The sequence below is a fragment of the Uloborus diversus genome, chromosome 2 (assembly GCF_026930045.1).
Source record: "Uloborus diversus isolate 005 chromosome 2, Udiv.v.3.1, whole genome shotgun sequence".
Lineage (NCBI taxonomy): Eukaryota > Metazoa > Arthropoda > Arachnida > Araneae > Uloboridae > Uloborus > Uloborus diversus.
In genome coordinates this window covers 81818961-81843691 of record NC_072732.1, presented here as the reverse complement: position 1 = coordinate 81843691, position 24731 = coordinate 81818961, and the positions used below count along the sequence as shown (strand labels likewise).

General features: G+C 31.8%; 1 protein-coding gene across 2 annotated transcripts in view; it reads left to right on the top strand.

Moving 5' to 3' along the window:
* LOC129235261 (RNA-binding protein lark-like) overlaps window positions 1-23758 on the top strand; it is a 35251-nt gene extending 11493 nt beyond the window's left edge. The window contains exons 4-8 of one of the 2 annotated variants that reach the window (XR_008581576.1): window positions 2659-2742; window positions 4042-4436; window positions 8497-8517; window positions 21316-21410; window positions 23576-23758. Coding sequence is in view for 1 of the 2 variants with exons in the window: in XM_054868975.1 (XP_054724950.1) it covers window positions 2659-2742; window positions 4042-4436; window positions 8497-8517; window positions 8820-8874 (555 nt within the window). In the remaining variant the exon portion in view is untranslated. Of the gene's footprint in view, window positions 1-2658; window positions 2743-4041; window positions 4437-8496; window positions 8518-8819; window positions 9174-21315; window positions 21411-23575 lie in introns of those variants that run through there. The other variant, XM_054868975.1, reaches the window with a different exon arrangement.
* The last annotated feature ends 973 nt before the right edge of the window (window positions 23759-24731 follow it).

Sequence of the window (24731 nt, the reverse complement as noted above, 5' to 3'; positions counted from 1 at the left end):
TTTTTTAAACGGGGTGAAATATCGAGGCAAACATGGAGGGGGACACGGAAAAGTCATTTGTGATGGGCCCCAAAATTTCTGTGCACATCCCTGCCCCCCCCCCCCCTCCTGATCGCCACCACTGACTTCAGTATTGAATATCATTCCTTCCAGAAAATGCACTTGTCTTTAGGGTTAGATTGAACCCCCCCCCCCTCCCCAAATGCCAACTAAGCATTATCCAAACTCCGTAGGAACATTTAGCTAATGCTGAATTATTGCTTTGGGTGTGTTTCAACACTTTTCAGGCCATAATTATGACTACTTTTCCTATAAGAATAAAAAATTCTCGACGCTTCAAAGTCCTTTGAATTTAAATGTAAGATAAACAGTATTTAATTACCGATCCCCCCTAACTATCTAAAAATTGCCTAGTAATCTGCATTATGCCATTAAGTATTTTAGTAGACATCAAAATCATGATGAATGTAAATTTAACTTTTTTAAAAATATTATACTTCAAACTGAGTAATTATTAAAATAGTGTGTGCAGTGCTTCAAAAATACAGTCGTAGCAAGGTGCAAAACCAAAAAGGCTTTATTTGAATGCCTAGTGTTAGACTTGACACAACTTCATGATACAAATGTATTTGCAGATGTATGCGCTACCCAACCAACTGGGCCAATCCAAGATTTTAATATTACTATTAATTTTTATGAATTTAATACATCAGCATTTTACTTTTGATTTTTTAAAGCATAGTTTTTTCCCATATAAAAAAAAAAATAAACAGTGAAAGATCATTAGTTGGAAAAAGCACTAGTATGTCCATTTCAAACGTTCTTTTTTGGGAAGGGGGAGGGCTAAAAATTCAAGATAACAGAAAAATACCCTTGTATTTTGGTTCAGTAGGCTTTGTACTGTGTACTACTTAGAAAATAATTAGAAAGTTCACCAATCAGAAACAGATGCGAAAAGATTGCTTCACAGTCACTAGCAATGTGCCAGAATTAACTAAGCTTAATTTCCACGCGCGAACGAAAAACGGACACAAAGGGCTGAAACGCTAAGAAAATGGCCTATTCATACGATGTTTATTACTCAATTCAACATTCTATTTTAAAAAAAAAATTCATTTTGGTGAAGGTGCCGTTTTTGTTACATTATTTTCGTTAATCTTCCGATTTTGCAAGTGCGATTTCGGGGAAGGGATAGTTATAAATGGGGTAAAATCGACCTGTATTGGACCTTAAAATTGTTAACTAGAACAGTAAATTAGTTTTAAAACGATAAATAGTTTTAAAACGATAAATTCACAAACTTTATTTCATTTTTCCCCCCTTTTTTTCAGAATTTTCGCGGTTAATTCAACGGCCTTCGCGGGTCACGTTTGGCCCGCGGTCCATATGTTGTGCATTCCTTAGACTCTAAGGAATTCAAGCACTGTTAGCTTTCAAAACTTTATCAATCATTTCAAAATAAAAGCTTTTTCCAAACCCTTTACAAGGATTATCAAGAGCATACGAACCCTCCGCTTCTGTTCTCTTGGCCGCCATCATCGTCAAGAACCGTGTATTTTCAAATCAAGAACCGTTTGCGTTTGCACTCGAACTTTTCGGATAAGAAATGGAGCAGTTCATCAGCATCTGTTCTTGTCTGACAAGTAGTACCCTTCCACTTTTCCTGGAACTGGTGCCCCCTGGTCCTACAGATGAAAATAATATAGAAAGACTACCTATCACTCTCCCTCTCTCATTGTTGATTCTCAGAAACTCAAGGATGGGGAGGAATTAAACAATAATCTCCCCCCCCCCCCCCCCGCCATTGCGGACGACCAAACACCTTTCTTTATCCTTTCAAACCCATCCTCAGTAGAAGGAAGAAATATCTTTTGTTTCCAACTGATATGTCTGTTAGAATTCCGAGAATCTCATCCCCTCTTTGCCTAGGTGTTTGCATCTCCTTTTATTCATGGGGCCGTTTTCAGGGTGAAATTCTGGGGACAATGGCAAGACATGAGCGTTTTTGCAGACGATCGCTGGACTAATAAAATTGCCCCGATATTGCTGCGGGTCCAAACGATGCTTGAGGCATCTTTTTAAAAACACAGGGCGCACTGTTATTTTTGAAAGGGGCGGGGTGCATTTTGCAATCTAAAAGAAGGGCAGGGTGCAGTCTGCCGATATGGAAAAGGACAGGGCGCTGCGCCCTTCAAAAATGGCCTAGCGGGAACACTATAATTTTATTTACTTTTGTAATATGTAATAATATAAAATTTCAATAGCTTATTCACTTTGTTTTATTTTATTACTTAAGTAAAATATAATATAAAATTAGGTGTTTATTTTGTTGAAATGGATAATTTGTTATATTGGTATTTGTTCAGATTTCACTGTACTTTCTTTAAATCTTAATTTTTGATTTACCGAAGGTAGTTCAGTCATAATCACTTTGGTTACTAGATTTTGCTGTACTAAAAAGTACTGTAACCTTGATAACCTTAATTGAACATATTCACATACCCAATATCAAATAACTGATTAAAACCACTTTAAATATCGAAAAAATGGGTGCAGGCTACTTACTATGTTATAAAAAAATTTTGTGCCTTTTACTAAAACTAAAAATGTATATGTGTTTGAAAATGAGGAAAAAATAACATTGCTTAATACTTCCAGCATATGTCCTCTGAAGATGAAGCAAAATCTGCTATAGAAGCTTTGAATAATTCTGATTTTATGGGATCAAAGATGTCTGTAGAAGTAAGTATTATTTAATGTAAAATTTATTTTTTGTTTGTGTATTAACCTTTTTCCTTTCCCGTTAGTGTTGCTACTATGGTATTCTCAGAGCCCGTAGTTGTCCAGATTTTTTCCAGATACAAAATATTTTGTCCTCAATTGACCTGATATTTTTGCATTTTGTTCCGATTTTCCTTTTTTTTAAAAATTTATTTAGAATTTTGTTCATTCTGTGCCAAAAGTAAATGATATTATGAAAAGGTGCCCACTGAATTTAGAAAGAATATGAAAGAGATGTGTGCAACTCTTAATTTCTCAGACTTTTTACTGTTGCTAAGTTCTTTAATGTTTCCATCGTCTGTAATCATTGTTATTATATTCTCGAGGTTCCCAAAGTAACTATGGAGCAGAATCACAATTTGGAACAGATAACAAGCTTTCAAAGAGGTGTGAATTTTAATTGGTTCACCTCATTGGCAGGGTTGTTACTGGTGACTAAAAAAGCAACCATTGCTGCTATTTTTGCCAAAATATGGGCAAAAACTACTATTATGCAATCTATTGTAGAAAACAGCAACTTTTTTAAAAGACAAGGCAACTAAAATGAAAACTCCCTTTTTTTCCAATGGTGTAAAATGGTACAAATTTGCTTAAGTTTTCTTCTTGGTTCCCAGAGGGGGATTGGGAACGTTATATCCCTTTTATTTTTTGAAATTGAGCATTTTAAAAGTAGGTAAATGAACTGTAATAAACATATTTATAATCAAATTTGTGGTGTACATGTTTTTGCACGTAAAGTTTCGTTTTTGTGATTTCGATTTTTATAATGGATTAATATTGTGATTTTTGAAAAAAATTTCCATTGCTATTATTTTAATTCTGTTTTCATTCTGAATGAATGTTGGTTAAATTTCGCTTTTTAGTAGTCAGAAAATAAAATTGTACCTTAAAATGGAAAGTGTTGGTATTTGTTTCTTTAGTGTTCCTTTAAATGTGTCACTGAAATCGGAAATTCTTAATTTTTTGCTAATCAGAATGTAATATTGTTTCACCTCAGTAAAGCAAGGATTCTCTTCCTTTTTTATGTAATGAATCTAATAAAAATTATATTGTTCAATAAAATTAACTCTTGAAACCTTTTTGCTTTATTTTATAACATATTTAATTCAACTTATTTTATTTTGTGTAGAAATGTATAGAAAGGTTTTATAAAGAATTAAGAATTATCTTATTTCCAGTAGGGTAAAAGATCATAAACTAAATTTGGATGGAATCTAGAAATTGTATATTAAGCTTACAAAAATTTAAATTGTTTGACAGATATCCCACAGCAAGGTTCGACAACGTCCTGGAATGGGAGGAAAGGGCCAATGCTATAGATGTGGTCGTCAAGGTCATTGGTCCAAAGAATGTCCTAGGAACCCTGCTGTCCGTATGAACAACACAGGCCCACCTGTTGGCTATCCTACTCCTGGAGGATATGGAGATCGATTCCCTCGCTTTAGTATGGATCGACCTTATGGAGCTGATAGATCATTTGGTGAACAGCGTGGTTTTGTTGATCGTATGAGGCCTTACCCTGACCCATATGAGCGCAGACCTCCCATGCCTTCTTACCAGCAAGACAACTCTATGTATTACAGAAGAACTTATGATTCTTACAGTGGATATACAAGACGTTCTCCTCCAACTGTACCATCTCAAGTCCCCAGTCGGTTAGTATAGTAATAGCTTTATTTTTCCTAGCTTATCCTTCATTTCTAACAATGTAATACATGGACGGTAAATGGTAGAATCATGTTCGTATGATTGCTTACTGTTCATACATTTCATTACATAAGTTTTATTTTAACACTTTATTTCAAGCATGTTTTATGCTCTTTCAGATGGTGCTTGAGAGCACATTTAGTCTGACCAATGTAACCAAGTCCACATTTGCTGGAGATGCTATAAATACCTGTTACGTTACTCAGACTAAAGGTGCTCTCAAGCACCGTATTAAAGAGCATTAATAAAAGCTGAAATAATAAGGCAAAAGCTATTCAGGGAGAGACAAATAGTTGCAACGTAGGAAATAGGCAGAATTGCAGTGCAGTTTGCAATTCAAATTCAATGAAAAAGTTACAATATCATAAACTGGCTAGAATTTTTTTTTTTTTTTTTTTGAAATTTTCATACCCTAAATTTTGTTTGTAGCAACACCTATTTGCACCAGTTCTATTTTGTGACAGATATGTTTGTAAGCAAAGTCATTGTCCGAAACTGTAAAGTGCAGGCATTTAAGCAGGGTTGGCAAAAACCCGGATTTTTTTTAAAAAGCCCATGGACCCAGGGTTTTTTGGGTTTTTTTAAATAAAACCCAACTTAAGCTGAGTTTTTTTTTAAGAAATGTGGGGTTTTTTTTGTCTCTTTTTAGGAAAAATGTGGGGTACTTGTAGCATAAGTATATGGACAAAGCGCAAAAATTGTTTTGGGGTAAAAAAAGCTAGAAAATTCAGCGTTTTCTGAAGAAATGTATAAAAGACAAAACCCAAAGATGCTGAAGGGGTTTCAGATTTTTTAGTTTCCATGATTACCAACAGTTAAGGCAAAGTTACTTCTCGAGTGATAAAATATTTTGTTCGTTTTTAATTACTACATCTTTTTTTTTTTTTTTTTTTTTTTGCATTTTACTTTATTGTATTTCGTTTTGTTATGTAAAAACTACTGTAGAACCTCAAGTAGTTCAGATCCCTTTTTACTGAATTCCAGCTTAATCAAGATATTTCTTTGAATTTTATGTTGCCTGTTTTTCTATTTCTATATACAGGGTAAGAAATATTAAACTTTTTCGTAAGATAATGAAAATACTGTACATCCTATACTGTTTTCTGTCCGACCGTTTGTAAAACCTGTTAATTTCTAAAAAAAATATACCTTTTTTATTCAAGATTTGTGACGTGTTGGTTTGCAGAAAATAATTCACATGAAAACCTTTTAGCTAGAGTAGTTTCCTCTGTACAATCTACAAATATTGCGAAAATCAGACGTGACAGGACTTAATCAAGATGATTTGAGTTATTTATCACCAGTTAAGGAAAAAAGTTAAATATATTTAAAATCTTTAAAGTATTTTTTGAATGCCGTTAAGAGTTATATACAGTGGCTCCCAAAAGTGTTCGTACACCTACGACTTTCAATGAAATAGGCTCATATGCATTGGTTAGAATTAATATTTCGGAATAGGTATTTAATTATGAGATCTATGATCTATTTTTAACAAAACTACACGAAAATTTTTAATAAAGCATAAAAACTTAATTTTTTAAAAATCAAAAACCAAAAAGTGCCAGAAATTTTATGTCACAAAAGTCTTCGTACACTTTGAAAAAGTGTCAAAAAAAATAGTTAACAATGTTACTTTGTACAAAATTATTATTTAGTAGAATATTATGCAGTATCAACAACAGCTTTTAAACGTCTGGGAATATATTTCATTGGTTTTTCTTTGCTTTTTTATGCATTTTTTGACTAAGTGTTCAGCCGCACTTCGAGTCTTACTGTTTCTAGTTCGCTTTTCGTTTCAATGGTGTATTTTCGTAATCTAGCCACAAGATATCTCCAAATATGTTCCATTAAGTTTAAATCTAGCGATTGAGGAGATATTTCTAAGTATAAGGACAACTTTCGAGGCACCAAACGCAAACGTGTACTTGTTATCGTTATTTTGATAAAAAAACAAAGTTGTTTCCGATTACCAAATTTTTGGCTAATAGTTCAAAATTGGTTTTTAAAATATTTAAATGAGCAGTATGATTCATTATTTCATCAAAAAATTCCAAACTTCCAAGTCCTGATGCTGATATGCACCCTCACACAAGAACACCTTCACCGTCCTGATTAACTGATCCAACTAAGTTCTTAAAATTTAATTCCTCATTTTTTCATCTATTTACATTTATACAACAATTTTAACCCAAAATATTGAATTTATTTTCATCTATAAGTAAGATGTTGTTCTAAAACATTTTGAGCTTATTTATTATTGATTTTACAACGGAAAGCGTAAACTTACTGTTTTTCGCACGAACAAGAAAATTTCTGCGGGAAGAGATCCCCTTTAATCCAGCTAATCAGAGAACTTGGTGAACAATTTTAGGTGAAAATTAAACGTAAAATGTTTCATTCAATTCTGCAAAAACGTTTTCAGCACTCAAATGTGTATTTTTCATAATTTTTGTAACTGTAAACCTCCGATCACGCTTTGTTAACTTTGCCAGTTGACCTTTTCTTACCTTGTTTTCGATCCGATTCTTGTCTTTAAAGCATTTTATCAAGCACTTCTCTATAGAATGGTATAAATTAACTAATTTAGAGACATTTCAAACCAATTTATGGCTACTGTGAGGGAAAAAAAATCAAATTTCGGATCGTGTTTGTTGTTTTCTACACATACCTGCCATTTAAAAATAATAAGCAGAATATTAGGGAATAAATAAACAAAAAATTAAAGACAAATGACTTTATAGTGTCATTACAATGCAATAATAATAAAACAACCACATATGATAATTTTAATCATGAATTTATTCGAAAATATTTCAGTGTACGATGACTTTTGTGGCGTATTTTTTCTCTGTCTCTTCTTTTTTTGACAAATTTGAAAAATAAAATCTGGCAATATTTTGAAAAAAAATACTGGGTTTTTTTCAGAATGGCATAGGAATGGTGTGAAAAAAAATTGGACTTCATTTTCGAATTCAGTTTTGCGTTATTTTGGTTTTACTACAAAATTTCAAGGTGTACGAACACTTTTGGGAGCCACTGTATATATAAGAAATGCTATTAAAATTATCAAAATTCATTTTTTATGTTCATTGTCTGTGGTGAAGAACAAATAAAAAAGAAATTTAAATTGTGAAAGTATTTAAATTTTTTTTAAAAAACTTCTCAGAAAATTTTAAAACACCCAAAAGTGGGCTAAATAATGGGTTTTTTTTAAATGGGTTTTTCAAAAAAAAAAAAAACCCAATTGGGTCCAATCCGGCCAACCCTGCATTTAGGTATTACATTTCTTAAAACTTGTTTGTTTTCTCGTTGAAAATGTAATTTAGCAAGTGTCGTAAAATTGCTCCTCAATTTTACAATACTGCTTGTCAACATCAGAAATTGAGGAACAGAATTGCTCTTCAAGTTGAAATACAGTCATCTCCACTTAATCGGGTACCAGATAATCGAATACCCCAAATATAAATCTATTTAACAAAATAATTGGTTGCTTTTATCCCTGACTTAATCATTTTATCTCATCTTATTGAGCAACTAGAAAATCCCCCATCAAGTTTATGATGGCTGAAAATTGCTACTACATTTGAACGAAGCAATTGCCTGTTTAGTGATATCTGATAGTTGAAATTAGATAGTGTTAATAGTTGACCACTTTTCCTTTTCTTCAATCTCCTGAAATTATAGTCTTACCAGTAAAGCAGTTAAGTTACCGAATCTAGTTTATCCTTTTCAAAATAATGAATATCCTTGTGTGTCAAACATTGCTTGAAAATATTATCAAATTATCATGCTATGGCTCGAGTTTTATTGTTGGTGAAGTCAGTGTTACACGATCAGTTAATTGGCTGTTATGTATATGAGGATTTTATGATTTTGTTATGAATTTTATGTTAAAATTGCTGTTAAATAATTCAATACTTAATAATAATTATATGACTGTTCAGACACAATCAGATGTTCCATAATAAATCTTTTCCATATTATAATTCCTAATTTTGTTATTTCCAGGTATGACTTCACTCAAGATCCGTAAGTACTTTTTCTTTAGAACTGTATATGTAATTGCTTTAAAGATAACTCGATTAATCTAGTGTAGAATTTGTTTATACTAAGATGCTCTCCTTTCTTTTTTTCTTTTAATAGTTGGATATTTAAAATTTTATAATAATGTAAATATTAAAATTAGTTAACATGTTTAAATTCTATGTCAGATTATTTGACTTCATTAATAGCCAGCTGTAAATTTGTTTAAACGGTTTTCATTTATGGTGCTCTTTGTTTTATGTTTGTCGTATTAAATCCTAAATAGATTTCCACTTTTTTCTTTAAAGCACTTTTGCTTCGGGACGCCTTACCCCTACTTCCCGTCGCGCTCCGGTGTTTTAATGAAGCAGACCGGTTCGCGTGTTCTGGCAGTTGGATCTCGCGAAGCACAGCGGATGTCGGATGAAACGAAGACTTCAATATTTTTTAAAATTAAATTAATGGTTGTCGGATGTCTACATTCATCGAAACATTTTCTCATTGTTGCTGTCTCCCGTGTTCCGATGATCATTTTCTTGCAGAGAACGTGATGCGAACGCGATTTCGCACGTGGTCAGACTTTTTACTTGTTGCATATTTCATTCATTTATGTTGTAATTTTTTTTATATCACTTTAGACTTAATAAAGGAATGAAGGCGTGCATACAGTTTTATTGCTGAGTTTATTTAAAATTATAGATTGAACAGAACAAATCAATACCATATGAAGTTATCATAAATTTTGGGGGATGCACAGTATTTATGGTATTAGGGCTTAAGTGCATGTATAAAATAAACTTAACAATGAATTATCGAAATAAACTATTCCACGTAAATATGCTGAAAGTAAAAATTAAAAATTCTAAATTAGATGTTTTTTTCAAAGTGGTCGAGGTTCCTCGTAGTTTCCGAAAAATTCACTCTCTTCAGAAAATTGCACAAGGGTCCACGATCAACCCTGATTCACACATGTGTGGTTTGAATATAGAATGGACATTCTAACGCTTTATCATTACAGTTAGCTGCAGAGGTGCTTGTGTATAATGCAGGAAATGTAAATTTAATCAAAATAAAAAGCAACTGTTCGGCATATTTGTATGTTGCTATTCTAATTCAAAATTATCTTAGTGAACATATTTTTTCTTTCAAAGCTACAAGTTTTATCCGGTTAAAGTAATTTTAACAAGTAAATATAACTCTGCCTATGAAATATCTCTTCACTTGAAATCTATTTTTTAAACTAAAGAAAAGATAAATAAATTAAGATTTTATTATATTTATAATAAAATCTTTTTTATCTTTGCCTGTAAAACATCACTTCATTCAAAACTAATTTTGAAAACAAGACAAATAAGAGGTTAATTGTATTATATTCATTCAGGGTCATATGTAGGGGAGGGTTCTTAGTTTTCAAACTGCCTCCGAAACTTTTCAAAAGCATTCCAAAAAGTGCTTTTCATCATCCTTTTTTTACTGAAAAAATTATAAATACTACATTTTTTTAAATTCTTTTTTTTTTCCAATTTCATTTGAAAAATGATATTTTTATTGAAAACTTGTACTATCTACAGCATTTATTTTGTTATTCCTTGATTTTATTTGTAGTTATTGCAAACATCACTTCTTGCAAAAACATTAAAAATCATAGATTTTTTTTAATTTGAGGCATCCAATATCTGTATTTAACCTATTTAATTCTTGTGAATACATATTACTTTAAAAAGCATTAATTCAAATGTGTTTATACATAAGTGTGCGCATCTATTCTTTTGAGTTATTAAAAGTACATCAATTAATAGGGGTACTAAGGAGTTATGCACTGCACATGTTAGATTTTTTTGATAATTAGATAAATCATATTTTTCATTTTCTTAAAATTGCAACAAAAAATCAATAGAATATAAAATCAAATTTAATTATATAGATTTTACGAATAATAGATTTGGTAAAAACCCTCCTCAAAACATAAGTCTGGTTATGGCCCTGCATTCATTATGAATTATTATTTGTGACAAAATAAAACGTTTCTTTCTCGTACAGTAAGAACTAGTATCTAAGTGGCTTGGGATTTGTTGGAATCTACTTTTTTTTGTACCTTCAGAAAAACAGATCTGCAATTTCGCTTATTTTAACCGCCTCCCTTGTACTTGAATAATAGTATTCAGTCTTTGAAACTGATAAAATAGGCGAGTATAGCTATCCAAGATATAAATTAAAACTATTTAAATTGAATGGTTCACCTTTCTAATATATTAAAAGTAGTGCAGATTTTGAGCCATGATTTTTTTTTTTTTTTTTTTGTTAATGTTAATGAACTCTCTATTTCATAGCATCAAGAGATTTCTATGATTTATTATGTTACATAGAGTATTACAATGTAAAATATTCATAAAATGAAAAGTTTCAATTTTAGAATATGTACTTTGTACCATTAGAAGGTGAATGTATATGAATTTTTCATTTCATTAAGAGTAAATTCTAGTAAAATAGGACTTGACGCGCTTTCTCAAACCATTGGTTCAGGTATACCAGGGGTTCTCGACCTGGAGTTCCAAAAATAAAGTAAAAATAAGTTTTATTTTCTTAATTTTGGGGTCTCATGTTCAATCTCTGTCGTAAAATAGAAGAAATGTATCCGGAAAACAAAATCTCAGATTAAAGTATGAAGTAGAAAATAAACTTGCAGGTTGTAAATAAGAAAAAAAATCATTGATTAAAAAATATTCAAACAGTCGTTCAATTTCTGTAAGTCAAAAGGATAAATATATTTTTTAACAGCTGTGATATTGTATATGAATTGCTATAATTATACATACAAAACCAATAAATTTGCTAACTCTTTAATTCAATAGTTTTCTTGTATTAAACTGATTAATAGTCTTTCAGAAGTTGGACATATCTCAAACTGAGGATCAAAACACAATTTGAGAGATAATTATTAATCTTAAATACAAGTAAAAAAAGATAAAACAATTATTTCATTATCAGAAAACATTACAGATCAATATTTGAGCCTGAGTAAGATCTTTAAGGCCTAATGTAGATAAAGCTTAGAAAGAAAAAATACAACATTTAGAAGCTTGCATAGGGGCCATTACTTGAAAATACTTCAAATATTCTTGTTTGCTTGAATAAAACTAGTTTTTGAACAAGTTCGGGATCTGTGTTATACCGTTCATCTTCAATAGATTTCAGCTTGATTGATGAAGTAAAATGTCTCCCATTTGCATAAACTCTTGCTAAGTTGGCTTATAAGTTCTCTATATGGTTTAGATCTGGAGATTTAGCTGGCTATTTCAAAGTTTCAACATTGTTGACTTGGAACCATTTTTTTGTACTGTTGCTCAAATAAATAGGTGCATTGTCATGCTGATATTTCCAATTTTCTCCAGCAATTAATTCAGCATTTGGTAAAAGATGACTGGTGAGGACAGTTTGATATGCTTGTGAATTCATTTTACCCAAAACAAACACAATTGAACCCATACCAAAAATTAAAACTAGCTATAATTTTTGGAAAGCAATAAAAATACAAGCAATTTAAAAGCACACCCACAAAAGCATTTATCCAAAAATAACATGCAAGATACCGAATTATTTATGAAGATGGACTTCTAGACAAATGGAGGTGTATCGCGAATTGTTAAAAGTACTACCGACCGGCGTGAAATCAAGAGTATTTCCAAATGTAGGAAAGTTGAGCACTAAATGAGTTCCAGGATTAGAGGATTCAATAGATGCATTATGTTTTTACTATTATTGATGTTTTATTATAACATTTGTTCCTTCATTTTATATTTGTTCACAATACATTTTCATAAATAATACAATTTTTGTACAAAATTATGAAGTGTGGCAACGAAACAATATGATTAGAAGCATTTTTCGAGAAATTTCAAATATCGATATTAGTAACCGGTATTCCGGTATCAAGTTTTTAAAATACTGAATATTGGTATTGAATTTTTGGTACGGTATTGCAATCCCTAACTAAATTACAGTGGAAAAACTATTACAATGCTTTTTTTTTTTTTGTTTTTTCTCCCGATTTTGGCTAGCATTTTAAAAGTATTTAGTTTCGTATACATATTGGTATTTGAAAAGGAAGTTTACAGTTTTAAAGTTAATAAAATTTTCATTTAAAAAGAATCGTTTTAGAGGAAATATAACTGAGCTATAGGATAAAGCCAGTTACATTTATATATATTATATATATATAACTAAAGATGTAGCTTTTAAAAATAAAATTATAATAAAGCCTTATGTACTAACAGTTCTAAAATGTTACAAGTTTTACTTATAATTTGAAGTTTTAGAGGTCAGTCTAATTTTGCTTCTATAGAAGTATTGTTCAAGTCTTATGATTCTATGCTTATAAATGTTTTATTAGAATTTAAAAAAGAATTAAAAAATAACAGTTTTATGTACGAACTGCCCTAAAAAGTTGTAAGTTTTACTTATAATTTGAAGTTTCTGTAGTCGACAATCTTAATATTGCTTCTAAATCAATATTGTGCACATCTTTTGATTTCATGCTTATGAATATTTCATCTGAATTTAAAAAAAAAAGCCAAAGAAATGTAATTTGTAATAACTCGCTTAAGAAGTTGAATAAACTTAAAAACAGGGGTGCCCACATAGGGGGGGGGGGGTGGTACAGGTATTATTCTCATTTCTTAGGTAGTGCCCTTGCTTTCCGGGTGATGGGGCGAGGGCAATCCTGCTTAAAAAAAGTGTGTGTAGTACTGCAGTTGAGTAGAATGTTTTTATTTTGTTTGTTCATTTATATATATATATTTTGCATGTACTGGCAAATTTTTAGCATAAAAATACGTCGTACATTTTTCTACTTTTTTTCCGAAAATGTCCTACTTTTTGACTGTCAAAATGCGCTATCACCCCTGTAATTATTGAAGGTGCAAGGATCGACAAAATGGAGAACATGGTCAAAAACTGTTACAAAAAGGCTTTTTGATGTTGATCAGTTCCTAATAAGGCTGTATAAGCTGTCTAAGATCGCAAATTTTGCTCAGTATGTTATTTTTTCTTCTCTTGAAAATGTCAAACACAACTTCATATATTCTAAGCAATATTCATTTTTCATCCATCTGATGAAAATGAATTTTTATTTTTGTTTCAAGTATTTTAGTAAATTAGTTCGAAGACAAGTAGCGTCGCTAAAGAAATGGCGTGAAGGTATGTCAAGGTAGGTTTACTTCATTTCGGTTGGGGTACTCTTTTCTTGGGCCGCAACCTATTAATGAAATATATGTATAATAGTATTGCTGAATTTAACTAGCAGCTCCAAGATAATGATTTCAGTGCCACATGAAATCGCACAATTGCTCACGAAAAAGAAGCAAATTAGACATTTCCCACCAAATAAGTTAAAAGCAGGTTTTTCCACTGCTTGTGCCAGGTCCCTGGGATAAACTTTGCTTGATACAGTGGCTCATGGGCTACACTTGCAGGTTGAGTATCGCTGTTTTAAAGGGAAGAGGCACCATAGCTTCAGGTCAGCCTATGGGTAACATGGAGCTAAATTCTGCTTAGAGTTAGATAAGGAGAAACTAAATCAAGTTTAAGCAAAAATGAATATCCGGAAAAAAACTAATGAAACCATAAACATAAATATTTGCTTTATGAATTTCCTTACTGAAATCAATAAAGAATTATATGTATTGTATGAGAGTGAATGATAAAGGGTAAGGTGGGGGGTGCATTGTTACGTGGGTACACTGTTACAAAGCACATATCTTCATCCTAGTCTAATTTTTAAGATGTTGGGGGGTCATTCATTAATTACGTAAGGGTGATTTTGGAAAATTTTGACCCCTCCCCCATGTATGGGTACCTAAGATCTTTCAAACCCCTCCCCATATTCTTACGTAAGATTCCATTTCATATTTCATAATATAATCTTGCATCACTGGAATTTAGACTGAATGTTTTCTCAACATTTTTTTGCATATGGTGCAATACTAATTAAGAATAAATTATGCCACACAGTGAGATTCTTTTATTACACTTTACACTATTATTTCTTTGTAAAACAAATAACTTAACCTAATGCTTTTTTTAACCTTCCAGACCCAAATGAAATATTATCCCTGTCAAACCATTTGACCGCACGATTTCTAATGTAAAATATAGACTTGGAAAATATTACGTAAGAATGGGTTTGACCCCCCCCCCTCCCCCCAAAAAAAAGTAAGGGCATGTAGAGATTTTTCCTATCCCCCCCTCGGAACCCTTACGTAATTAATGAATGGCCTTTGGTACACATTTTTGTCAACCTCACAAGCAGCCATTTATAAGCAGTTGTCTATGCCGCAGTTTGTACCCCGTTTAAAAAACAACAAACAAAAAAAGGTTTCTGTGTGATCAAATGCCAAAAAAATAATTTTAAAGTTTTTAATTTCTTTCCAAATGCATTAAATTTAGGTAAGTGATGTAGGTTTTTCTCTTTTTTTGTATTTAGTTACAAATCTGTACCTCAGAGTCAGACTGCAAGTCCAAATTCATTAGTGCATTTTGTAATGTAGAATCCTATCCCGCATTGAGCCATGTGAACTCAATTCTGAAAAAAAAAAATTTTATCAGTGTTCAAAGAGTGTGCTTCCAATCTTTTGCTTGTGCCTAACAAAAGTTTTAACTCTCTCCTCTCAAGTTACTATTATGACTTACATTGTTCTGGTTCTGAGGTACAGAAATTACTGTTGCGTAGTTTTTAATAAACATGGCAAAACGACTCACTTGAATTTTCTTTTTGGTTTACCTCTCCGGAGCATTCTGTACATTACTAACAGATATTGAGGATGATAAATATGATGTTGGCTATTTACGTAAAAGCGGCAAAGTTGATAATCATGGTGTTAGCTATTCATATAGAAGTGGCAAAGTTGATAATCATATTGACTTTCCTATTGAACCCGATATGGTGATAGTAGCGTTAGAGGATATTAAAACTGCTTCCTCTTGTAAATGTTAAGACCAAACGGCAGGCAGACGTCTATTCGTTCCCAGAGAATATTAAAGAAATTTAATATTAGTTTACTTTTCTCATTGATTTTTCTATTTTATGTTGTAACATTGTGCCCTTTACCTTATAACAGAGTACCCCAGATACAGGACAACTTACAATCAACTGATTAAAGTGCAATTTCAAATAAGTAGCTTCTAATAATGTTCATGTTTAAATAATTTTAATTGATTGTTGTAATTTCTATCCATGCGCAAAACAAGCTAATTAAAACTTTTTGACTTGACACTCTAGTTTGTTTTGTAATAGAGATGTGTCGTTCATGAACGAATGGGTTTAAAAGAACAAATTCTAAAAATGATCGGATCCGTTCGTTCACCTAAAAAATGAATGACCGTTCTTTTGAACGGTGAGCAGTTTGAAACTTTGCATTGATGCACTTGTGATAAAATTCCATTATTTTTTTGTTGAATTACATTCACATCTTCAAATTTTTAACTCATTAATTAAAAACCAATCTCAAACTTCCTTTTCCTCAGTGCAGTACAATAGATAAATTTCGAATCTTTTTACTTTCTGCTTTATTCATCTTTTTTTTTTGCAGTTCATTTGCAATTTCTCAATGTATCCATTTAATAATGCTTTGTGTAACTTGTTTGGTCCTTCTCACGCATTCTGTCATGAACATTATCTCTAAAAGTACCTTTTATCACGTTTCTGGTGATCCTTTTGTCTTCGATAACATCCCTCCTATCAACTATATTGATTTGGCTTAATTTTGAACTTGCTTGGCGAATTCAAAGTCATTGTTTTACATTCAATCCTTCAGTTTTTTCCTTCATTAAAAAAAGTTTTTTTTTTTTTTTTTTTTTTTTTTTTGTCCTCATTGGTACTGTAGAATAATTTTGAAGCTTCCTAATATTTAGGAGAGTTTTTTTAATTAAATTATCCGGTACTCCAGCTAAGCTACCAATATATTTGTTGTTACTTTTTTCGTTGTACCTATTGGTAATACTATATGTATACAGCACTGTAGCTTGGAAAAAAATATTTTAAGGGTCACACCTCTTTCTTTTGGGTAGATGTCATGGTTGATATGTTTTTTTCGGGGCCAAAAAAGGTCAGTTTCGACAACTTACGCCAGTTTTTATACAGGGTGTATCATTGCAGCATTTACAGACTTTCAGGGCAGATAGAGTACACCTTGATGATGGGAAACCACATAGCAATGCATGGTCGGAAACGCTTTCCCAAAGCGGTAGTGATGACACAAAGTGCCAAAGGACATGACACGAATAAGAGAAGAAATCATGTTTATTATCCTTAGTACAGCAAAAAAGTAAGAAAAAAGAATGAAGGACCCAGCGATCGTCATCAAAGTAGATGTTCAAAATTACGACCCTGTGCCGTGATGCATGCCTCAAATCTTGAAAATTAAACGTCAAAGCGAACCTGGCAACAAAAACCGCGTGTGCGCATGCACTGTCATCTGATGCTTCCGTTTACTTAACGACATCTATTGTGTACACCAGACACAAACTTGCCAGCATTTTTGCTATATCCTCATATAAATAGTAGCCGATGATCAAGTAACCCTCTTGTTTCGCCGATGAAACTCTCGCCACGGCATGATAATGTGATAATATGTTTCAGTAATGTTTAACACGCAGGGAAATAGTTTATCGTGACGAGACTGAACTTGATCTGGTGACTTAACTGTTTTACTGGTAAGACTCATTTTAGGAGAATAAAGAAACGTAAAAATGGTCAATGACCGATATCTACTGGAGTTAATGTTTAATCCATTGGAGTAAAGGTTAAACTACCAAATTTAACTTAAACTACCAAAATATCACCAAATAGGCAATCGCTGTGCTCAAATGTACATAGAAGCAAATTTTAACCTGTCATACCATGACGGGCGACTTTCTAATTAAAAATTATGAACATGTTTTCTCCTCTTATTCTTGTCTTGTCTTGTGCTTTGTGTTGTCACTATCGTGTCAGGAAAGCGTTTCCAACCATGCATTGCTGTGTGATCCAGTTCCCATCATCTAGATCTACTCTACCTACCCTGAAAGTCTGTTAACGCTTATTGATACACCCTGTATAAAAAGCAGACATTTTGTGATTGTAATAATTTTGTTGAGTTTGTATATTTTATGCACAGTTTTAATAATTCTTTATTCTCGTGTTTAATGTTGTAGCCTGTTTCTTTTTCTTTTGTAGTCCCCCCCCTTTTTTTTTTAATGAAACCAAAAGAACACATTCAAAATTATTTTTTATTTTATTTTCACCTGTGATCATAATACGCTTGGATATATGTTATTTCTGTTTAGAATTGGTGCACTATTCCACGTAAGCTCAATTTTGCAAATTTTCTTCCATAAGTTTTTTTTTTTTATTGTAAAATTTAATAACTTAATTTTGTGACATGCTAAAATAGAACTTGCGATTTTTGGAATGAAAAACATATACCATTCAGCATCATAAAAATTATCTTACAAAATGAACTAGAACCTGAATCAAGTTTTTTTGATTAATTTTTCATAGGCATATTTTCCTACTTCTAGATGGTTTTAGTTATTTTTCTTTCAAAGAATATTACTGATCTAAGTAAACATTTCGATTGTACTGGAGTATCGTGTAGAAAAATCACCTGCAGCTTTTTAAAACTAACGAAGTCGTTCAAATGAACGGTCCTCTGATAAACGGATCATTAAAAAGAACAACATTGCCCACCTCTATTTTGTAATTTTGTAACCTACCTTACCCTATTCCTAACAAATGTTCGAAAAAGAAATATTGGAAACTTTTTACCAGTGCATTCGCACTCAAAACATGGTTTTTCAAGGGGGGGGGGGGATTCTTTCTCACTAAGGTACTTCTATAATGAATGTCTTTATTGCATGATGTTTCTATAGGTGATTTGGATAAAATTAATTGAAATATTAGTATCAACTATTTTACTCGGTAATATAGAAATGTTTATTTTAATTTATCCATAGTTTGAGAAAAAAAATATCTTTGGTTGCAAGCTTTTATGTACATTTCTTACTGTCAACTATTTAAACAAATCTACATCTTGTTGATTTAGTTTCTGTTGCAAAAAAAAAAAAAAAACTTCATTAGAATTACAGTTCCACATTATAGAGGCTGCAGTTAATACAGAAAGGAATGTGTCTTGCAAATTGAGAAAAAGCTTTCTTTGCTTTTAATTTCAGAATAAATTTAACTTAATCCACAACAGATTTTTGGCCTGCCTAATTTAGCTATTGTCAGTGAGAAACTTATAACACTGGAGGAAGAATAGATGAATATTGTTTGGACAATGGTATTATGGTGAAAAGGGGATAACTATTGCAGAAAGATTGTGTAGATTACTGGGGCAAGTGATAAGAAAAGCTGAAAATTGTTGGACTGCTATTAGCCAATGCTCTGGTGTTAAGTGATCGTTACAAGCTTTTGAAAATACATTAACAACACAGCGCTTAAGTTAGGGCTATTTAAAAGGTTCGCTACAGCAGGGATCGTTTTATTCCGGGTTCACTATAATGGGGTTTGACTATACATTATATGTCTACTAAATAAGCTAGTTTGCAAAACTGCTTGTTATGGCTATCGGTTATTTGCTTGCAGTTGTGCTTTTGATCCGATTGAGGTTCACAGTAGGCGAAAAAGAAAGTCCAGAAATTTTTCAAATTTAAGTGGGAGTATTTTATTTTTTATTTTTTGCTATTTAATTGCTTGGAGCATATTATTTAATAAATATTTATCTCAACGAAAATATTTGTATGTCATGTAGCACAAAATTCATTTAATGGGCATCAAAAGAGTGTTTCATTTGCTTTTTCAAAAGTGCTTCTTATTTTAGTGATATCGACTAATTTTCTTAAAGAATGATTAACATTAAAATCTTGTTCAATGTCTGTTACATACTTTTTTTTCTTTAAAAAAAAATCAATTGTATAATGAATGATGTGCTAATGAAGTACTTGTACTCTCAATTGAGCTAAAATATGCAACTGCCTCAAATAAATGAAAAAATTTAGAGAATAGTGTTCTTGATGACGAAAATTCTGATGCAGCTTCTGCCCAAAGTAAGTTTTGTTTGGTGCAACTAGGAGCAAAAAATGCTCACAATTTTCATAACGCTATTCTCAATATTTTCTTCCTGGTTCTTTTCAGCTAAATAACTAGTTTCTTCTGTTCATTGAAATAAATTTTTACTATAAATATGAACAATAGAAAAATCCGAGATGAGAAAATTCATGATCTTTTCAACGTATGGCCGATAATAGGTGAACATTGCTCAAAGGGAGTTTATTCAGTGGGATTCTCGAAAAAGTTCCGAGAGGCGTGCTATCCCGCTCCCCTAGCTTGAACCCTCATTAACAACTCCCCTCAGCTAGCCCCTGAATCTGTCCTTACTATTTAATACTGTTTCAAAATGAAATCATAAGTTCCTAGTTGGAATACATGACTATATGAGTGCAAGTAGCAAAATCAATTTTCATATTTAATATTCTTCCTCAGAATGTAAGTAATTTAATGATGCATGACTGAAATTTTCTTCCCAATGTGTTAGCAAATGAATTAATGAAAACTTTGCTGTAAGTATTTTGATTTCATTGTAATATCTAGATTTTTTCATTAAAATTGAATATAATTTTTTATTAGTTTGGCTTATTAACAACTCATAGGATTATTTATAAGTCAAAATTATCATTTTTTAGATTTTTGTCTTTTCTATACCACAAATCTGAGATTTTCCAACTAGTGAAACCAACTAAGTTTAAAACTTGATTCATTTAAATGTTTTTTCTTAGTTTCATAATCACATTCAGTACTCTAACCTAGTAAGTTTTTAGGCACACACTAATGGAAAAAACTTACTTGTTTTTTTGACTTAATGTGTTTTATTTGAGGACTAATTTATCTAAAGGAAACATATCCATTTTCCAAAAATGTTCGGGATGTAAGAAAAATTAGGGTAAGAGCAAAATAGTTTTATCAACTTCTCTGGGTACAGAATTGAGCACAAAAGGACAACAAATCATGCCCCAGATTAAGAAATGTTTAAAAAAAAAAAAAGAGTTTCATCTTAATTTTGAATATGTGCCCTTTTGAACAAAAACCTGAATGTTGAAAATTCCAATTAAACCAATGCTTTAATATTTCACCTTCACGTATTCTCGTACCAAAGTACATGAAACTAAAAGTAGTGGATTAAAATTTGAGGATTTTGAACATGTGTACCTTTGGATTCAAAAGTTCTTCGTACTGCAGATTCAGATATGTCCTCTTTTGTTCAAAATAAAACGGGCAGAGGATGGATTTGTTACCTTTTGGCCAGAATAAAAGAGGGTTTTCCACGTTTGGACTTGAGAGTAAGTGATTTGATAAAGGTCATCTGAAAGGTTTAGAAAATATCATAAAATGAGTTTTTATACAGTGGATATGTTCCCTTTTAATAAATTACTCCTCACTTGTAAACGCACAAAATGTTGAAATTTTTTAAGGTAAAAAATATCATTTTCATCAAGCTTGTCATTTCAAATTTGTGGAGAAAGGATTCGAAGGATTATATGCATTGTATTAAAAAACCATATGTAAACATGCACCTAATTCGAATACGTGATTTCTCAAAGCCAGGAGAGGCAATCTTGCCCCCTCCAATGACGGGGCTTTCATTTTTTAAATTTTTTAAAAGGAAATTTAAAACTGTTAATGTTTTTCTGATAATTCCCTAGAAATGTAATGAAGGTTAGACTTGTCCAGTGTTTAAAATTCTTTGCTCATCAATTTTGTTGTATTTTCAGGTACTCCTATTAAATTGAATAGGAATGAATTAAACAACATGATTTTAGGAAAGCAGAGTACAGTCATAAGTTTTAAAATGCCATTATAATGATATGTAAGTTTGAAAATTAACATTAATTTTGTTTCTTGTTGCAATTTTTGTGGAGGCAGTATAAATGTAATTTTAATGTCTACACACAACTGAAGATAAGTAATTTTGTGATGTGATGAAAGGATTATATTTATTTTTATCCATACTTTGCTGCAACAGTCAATTTATCATTTTAAGAGCAAGATTTATGTACTTTCGGCTTTCTAAACATACAAGTTTGCATAGAACAATTTTGCATGCTTTGTAAAAAAAAGACAATTTTCTGCTTGGATGTAAATTCAGATCTTTCTGAAGTTTATTTAAATGCTAGTTTCTTTTTGCTTTCTGTATATGTTTTTTCCAGTATGTTTTTTCACTATTCTAGCCTAGTAGCTCTTCGAAACCTCCCCAATAAGTATATATCTTACTTCAGATGAGGCCAAAACTGAAAAGCATACACTAAGTGAGATCTTATACTTGAGGAACTCCGCTCAAAACATCACTCCAGTTAGAATAATTTCCCCCCTTACTACTAACTTTGTAGTACAAACAAACAAAAAACAAAACTACTCTTAGTTTCCTTCCATTCAGCCAATTTCTAATCCATATTAAAATCCCCTCTCCCTTCAATCAGCTAGTTTTCTGAGTAGAGCAACAGATGTACCTTATCAAAAGCTTTTTGAAGTATAGGATCATGGTTTGAAGTAAATGGAATAGCTGGCACTGTCTCCAGACCTTAATTTAATAGAATAGTTTTAAGACTATCTTGATTGTCAAATTGCTTAAGTTCTCCTCTAGAATCATTGAATGGCGTAATCGTTAATGAAACACGGCTTACTCTGTGTTTGGGCTTAGCTTTTCAATTCGCTATCCGACACCTGACGGCATTAGTAGTCTATGCCACTAATGTATTTAAGTTGGAGGTAGACATTAGTGTGGTTCAAAAATACACGTAAAAAAAACATTTCTGCTAAATAACAGGACACCCCTCAATATTTTTAGATTAGTGGATAGTAATACACTAAAAGAATTTTAGCTTCCGATTTCAACTAAAGGAGGGTGCTCAATCCCCTCCCCCAAACTTCATAAGTATGGAGAGGGGGGTTAAAAATTACAATGAACTAAAAAAACATTGCTGCAATATACAAGAGTTATATGCATAAACATTTCAATAAGATAATTACTTACGAAAAACAGCTTGGAGAAATTAAATGTTTCTAAATTTGACATTTTCTATGCTACGACTAATGCCAAATTGAGAGGTCATTGAGCACCCTCTTAAAATTTTGAGTAAGAAGCTAAAACTTTTACAGCATAATACTATTAATAAGTGTAAAAAAAATAGGGAGTTGGCCTGGACTCTAGCTGAAAAAAAGTTTTTTGAACCACCCTAGTGGATACATTCCTCTTTGGACCCTTTTTGTCATGTTTATACTTTGTAGCATTTTACCATATAAAACTGTGACATACTGTTTTCAACTAAGTTGGACTGTTTTGCCTAGAGTTTTTCTGTTGTAAAATATTTTTGCATTAAACTTATATATTTCTTGAGTGCATTCAATGAATAACTGTTTAATGCACATTTCCTCCAATTTTGGTGTTCTTCATTCATTCTTTGGAAATTAGATGTCAAAAAAAAAAAGGTATACCTCAGCTTTTAGAGGACAGTGTTCTTTGTTTTTAAATGAAAACTCACTGTAGGGAGCATAGCGTGCAGTTCATATGATTTAAGCAACTATTACCTGTGAAAAGAATATTGAATGGGAATGAGAAAGGGGGTTCCTAGTAACTCTGAAACATGTGTATGCAGTATTCCTGCTAATTTGTGCTTTTATACGTTTTATATATTTTATTTGGAATATTGATGTTCATACTGTAGAGGTTCCATTACTTATCAGATTCGTGACCCCCTTATAAGGATTAGATTTTTTCATGTCACCCTAGTTCATCTCTTATGTCCATACATTAGTGTGAAAGCCATACTTTGGTAAATGACATTACCCCGTGAATATCAACATTCACATGACAAAGACATTGGCAAAAGACCAAATATTTCGGTTGAATCATCGGCGAGTGGACATTCTCCATTTTTGGTCTCTTAGGGTAACATATTGATTCTATAAACAAACCTTTGGAACCTCTGCTGTATACTATTCGAAAATGTGATTGATTTTTTTTTTCTTACTTAGGTGAAGCTGGTTTTTTTATTTGAAGTGCCTACTAAGTGACTGATATTCAGAGGCGTGCAATCTCTATAATGTAAGCAGTTTCAAAAGGCGACGGACAAAGTCTTCATGCTTTGCTGATTGAATCTAGTCATAAAATTTTTGATTTATTTACATACTTTTTGCAATAAATATTTTATTTTATTACCTGTTTTGTACTTGTATTCTTTCCTTTAATGTTAGAAGAAATCTATTCTAACTTTTGCAGTTGCATGATTATATTTTTTTTTACTTTGATTGAGTCATGTTTCTATGGTAGTTTAGGTTTCTGTAAATATTGAAATCGCTATCAAATTCACTGTTCGTTGTGCATCAGGGAATAAAACTGGGCAGTAAATGTTGGTAAAATTCAGTACAGTGGAGTCTCGACTTACGCGAGGAATGCGTTCCAAGACCCCTTGTGTGAGTCGAAATTTCGCTTTGTGGAAAAGGATATGTATACACACTTTTTATAAACAAACCTAGTTATCTTAGGCGTTTGTAAGCACCCTTCAAACTATTTTAAACAGTTTAACTATCTGTTACCTATTTTTTACAGTAAGAAGTATTTTTTTTTTTCTGTGTGTGTGTGTTTCTAAACATCTATTTTTTAACATAAAATATTATTACAATGCGCAAAATCATTGAGGGATAACACCATGGGGGAAAGAGACGGAATGAAACAGGTATGTACAATATTGTAACGGATTCGGTGCGACTTCCACTTTCTTGAAAAGAAAACACAGTTCTTGTTAAAAACACAGGAAATTTATTTACACTATGTACAGGAAAGATCTTCAACAACTGCTAAATTATTCATCAGCAATTAAGCAATTATCACACAACACCGTAAACTCAACGTTTACACACGTATTTACTTCCAAATACGAAAACAACACAGCGAAATGCCTCGCTATAAACAGAGCAAAATGCTCTCAGTTCGAAATATCAATCGAAACTAACTGTTTATCCATCGCTAACGGCTTAAATACACCGAAAAGAAATTTCTCAAATATTCCACACGCTTCTGTAAAGTAGTAGACCGTTATCAATGAAAAGAAAGAAAATAGGGGTCGTATACTTTAGCCGAATGAAAAAGGGGTTGTATATTCATTACGGGAAACTATTTACAGGTTACGTT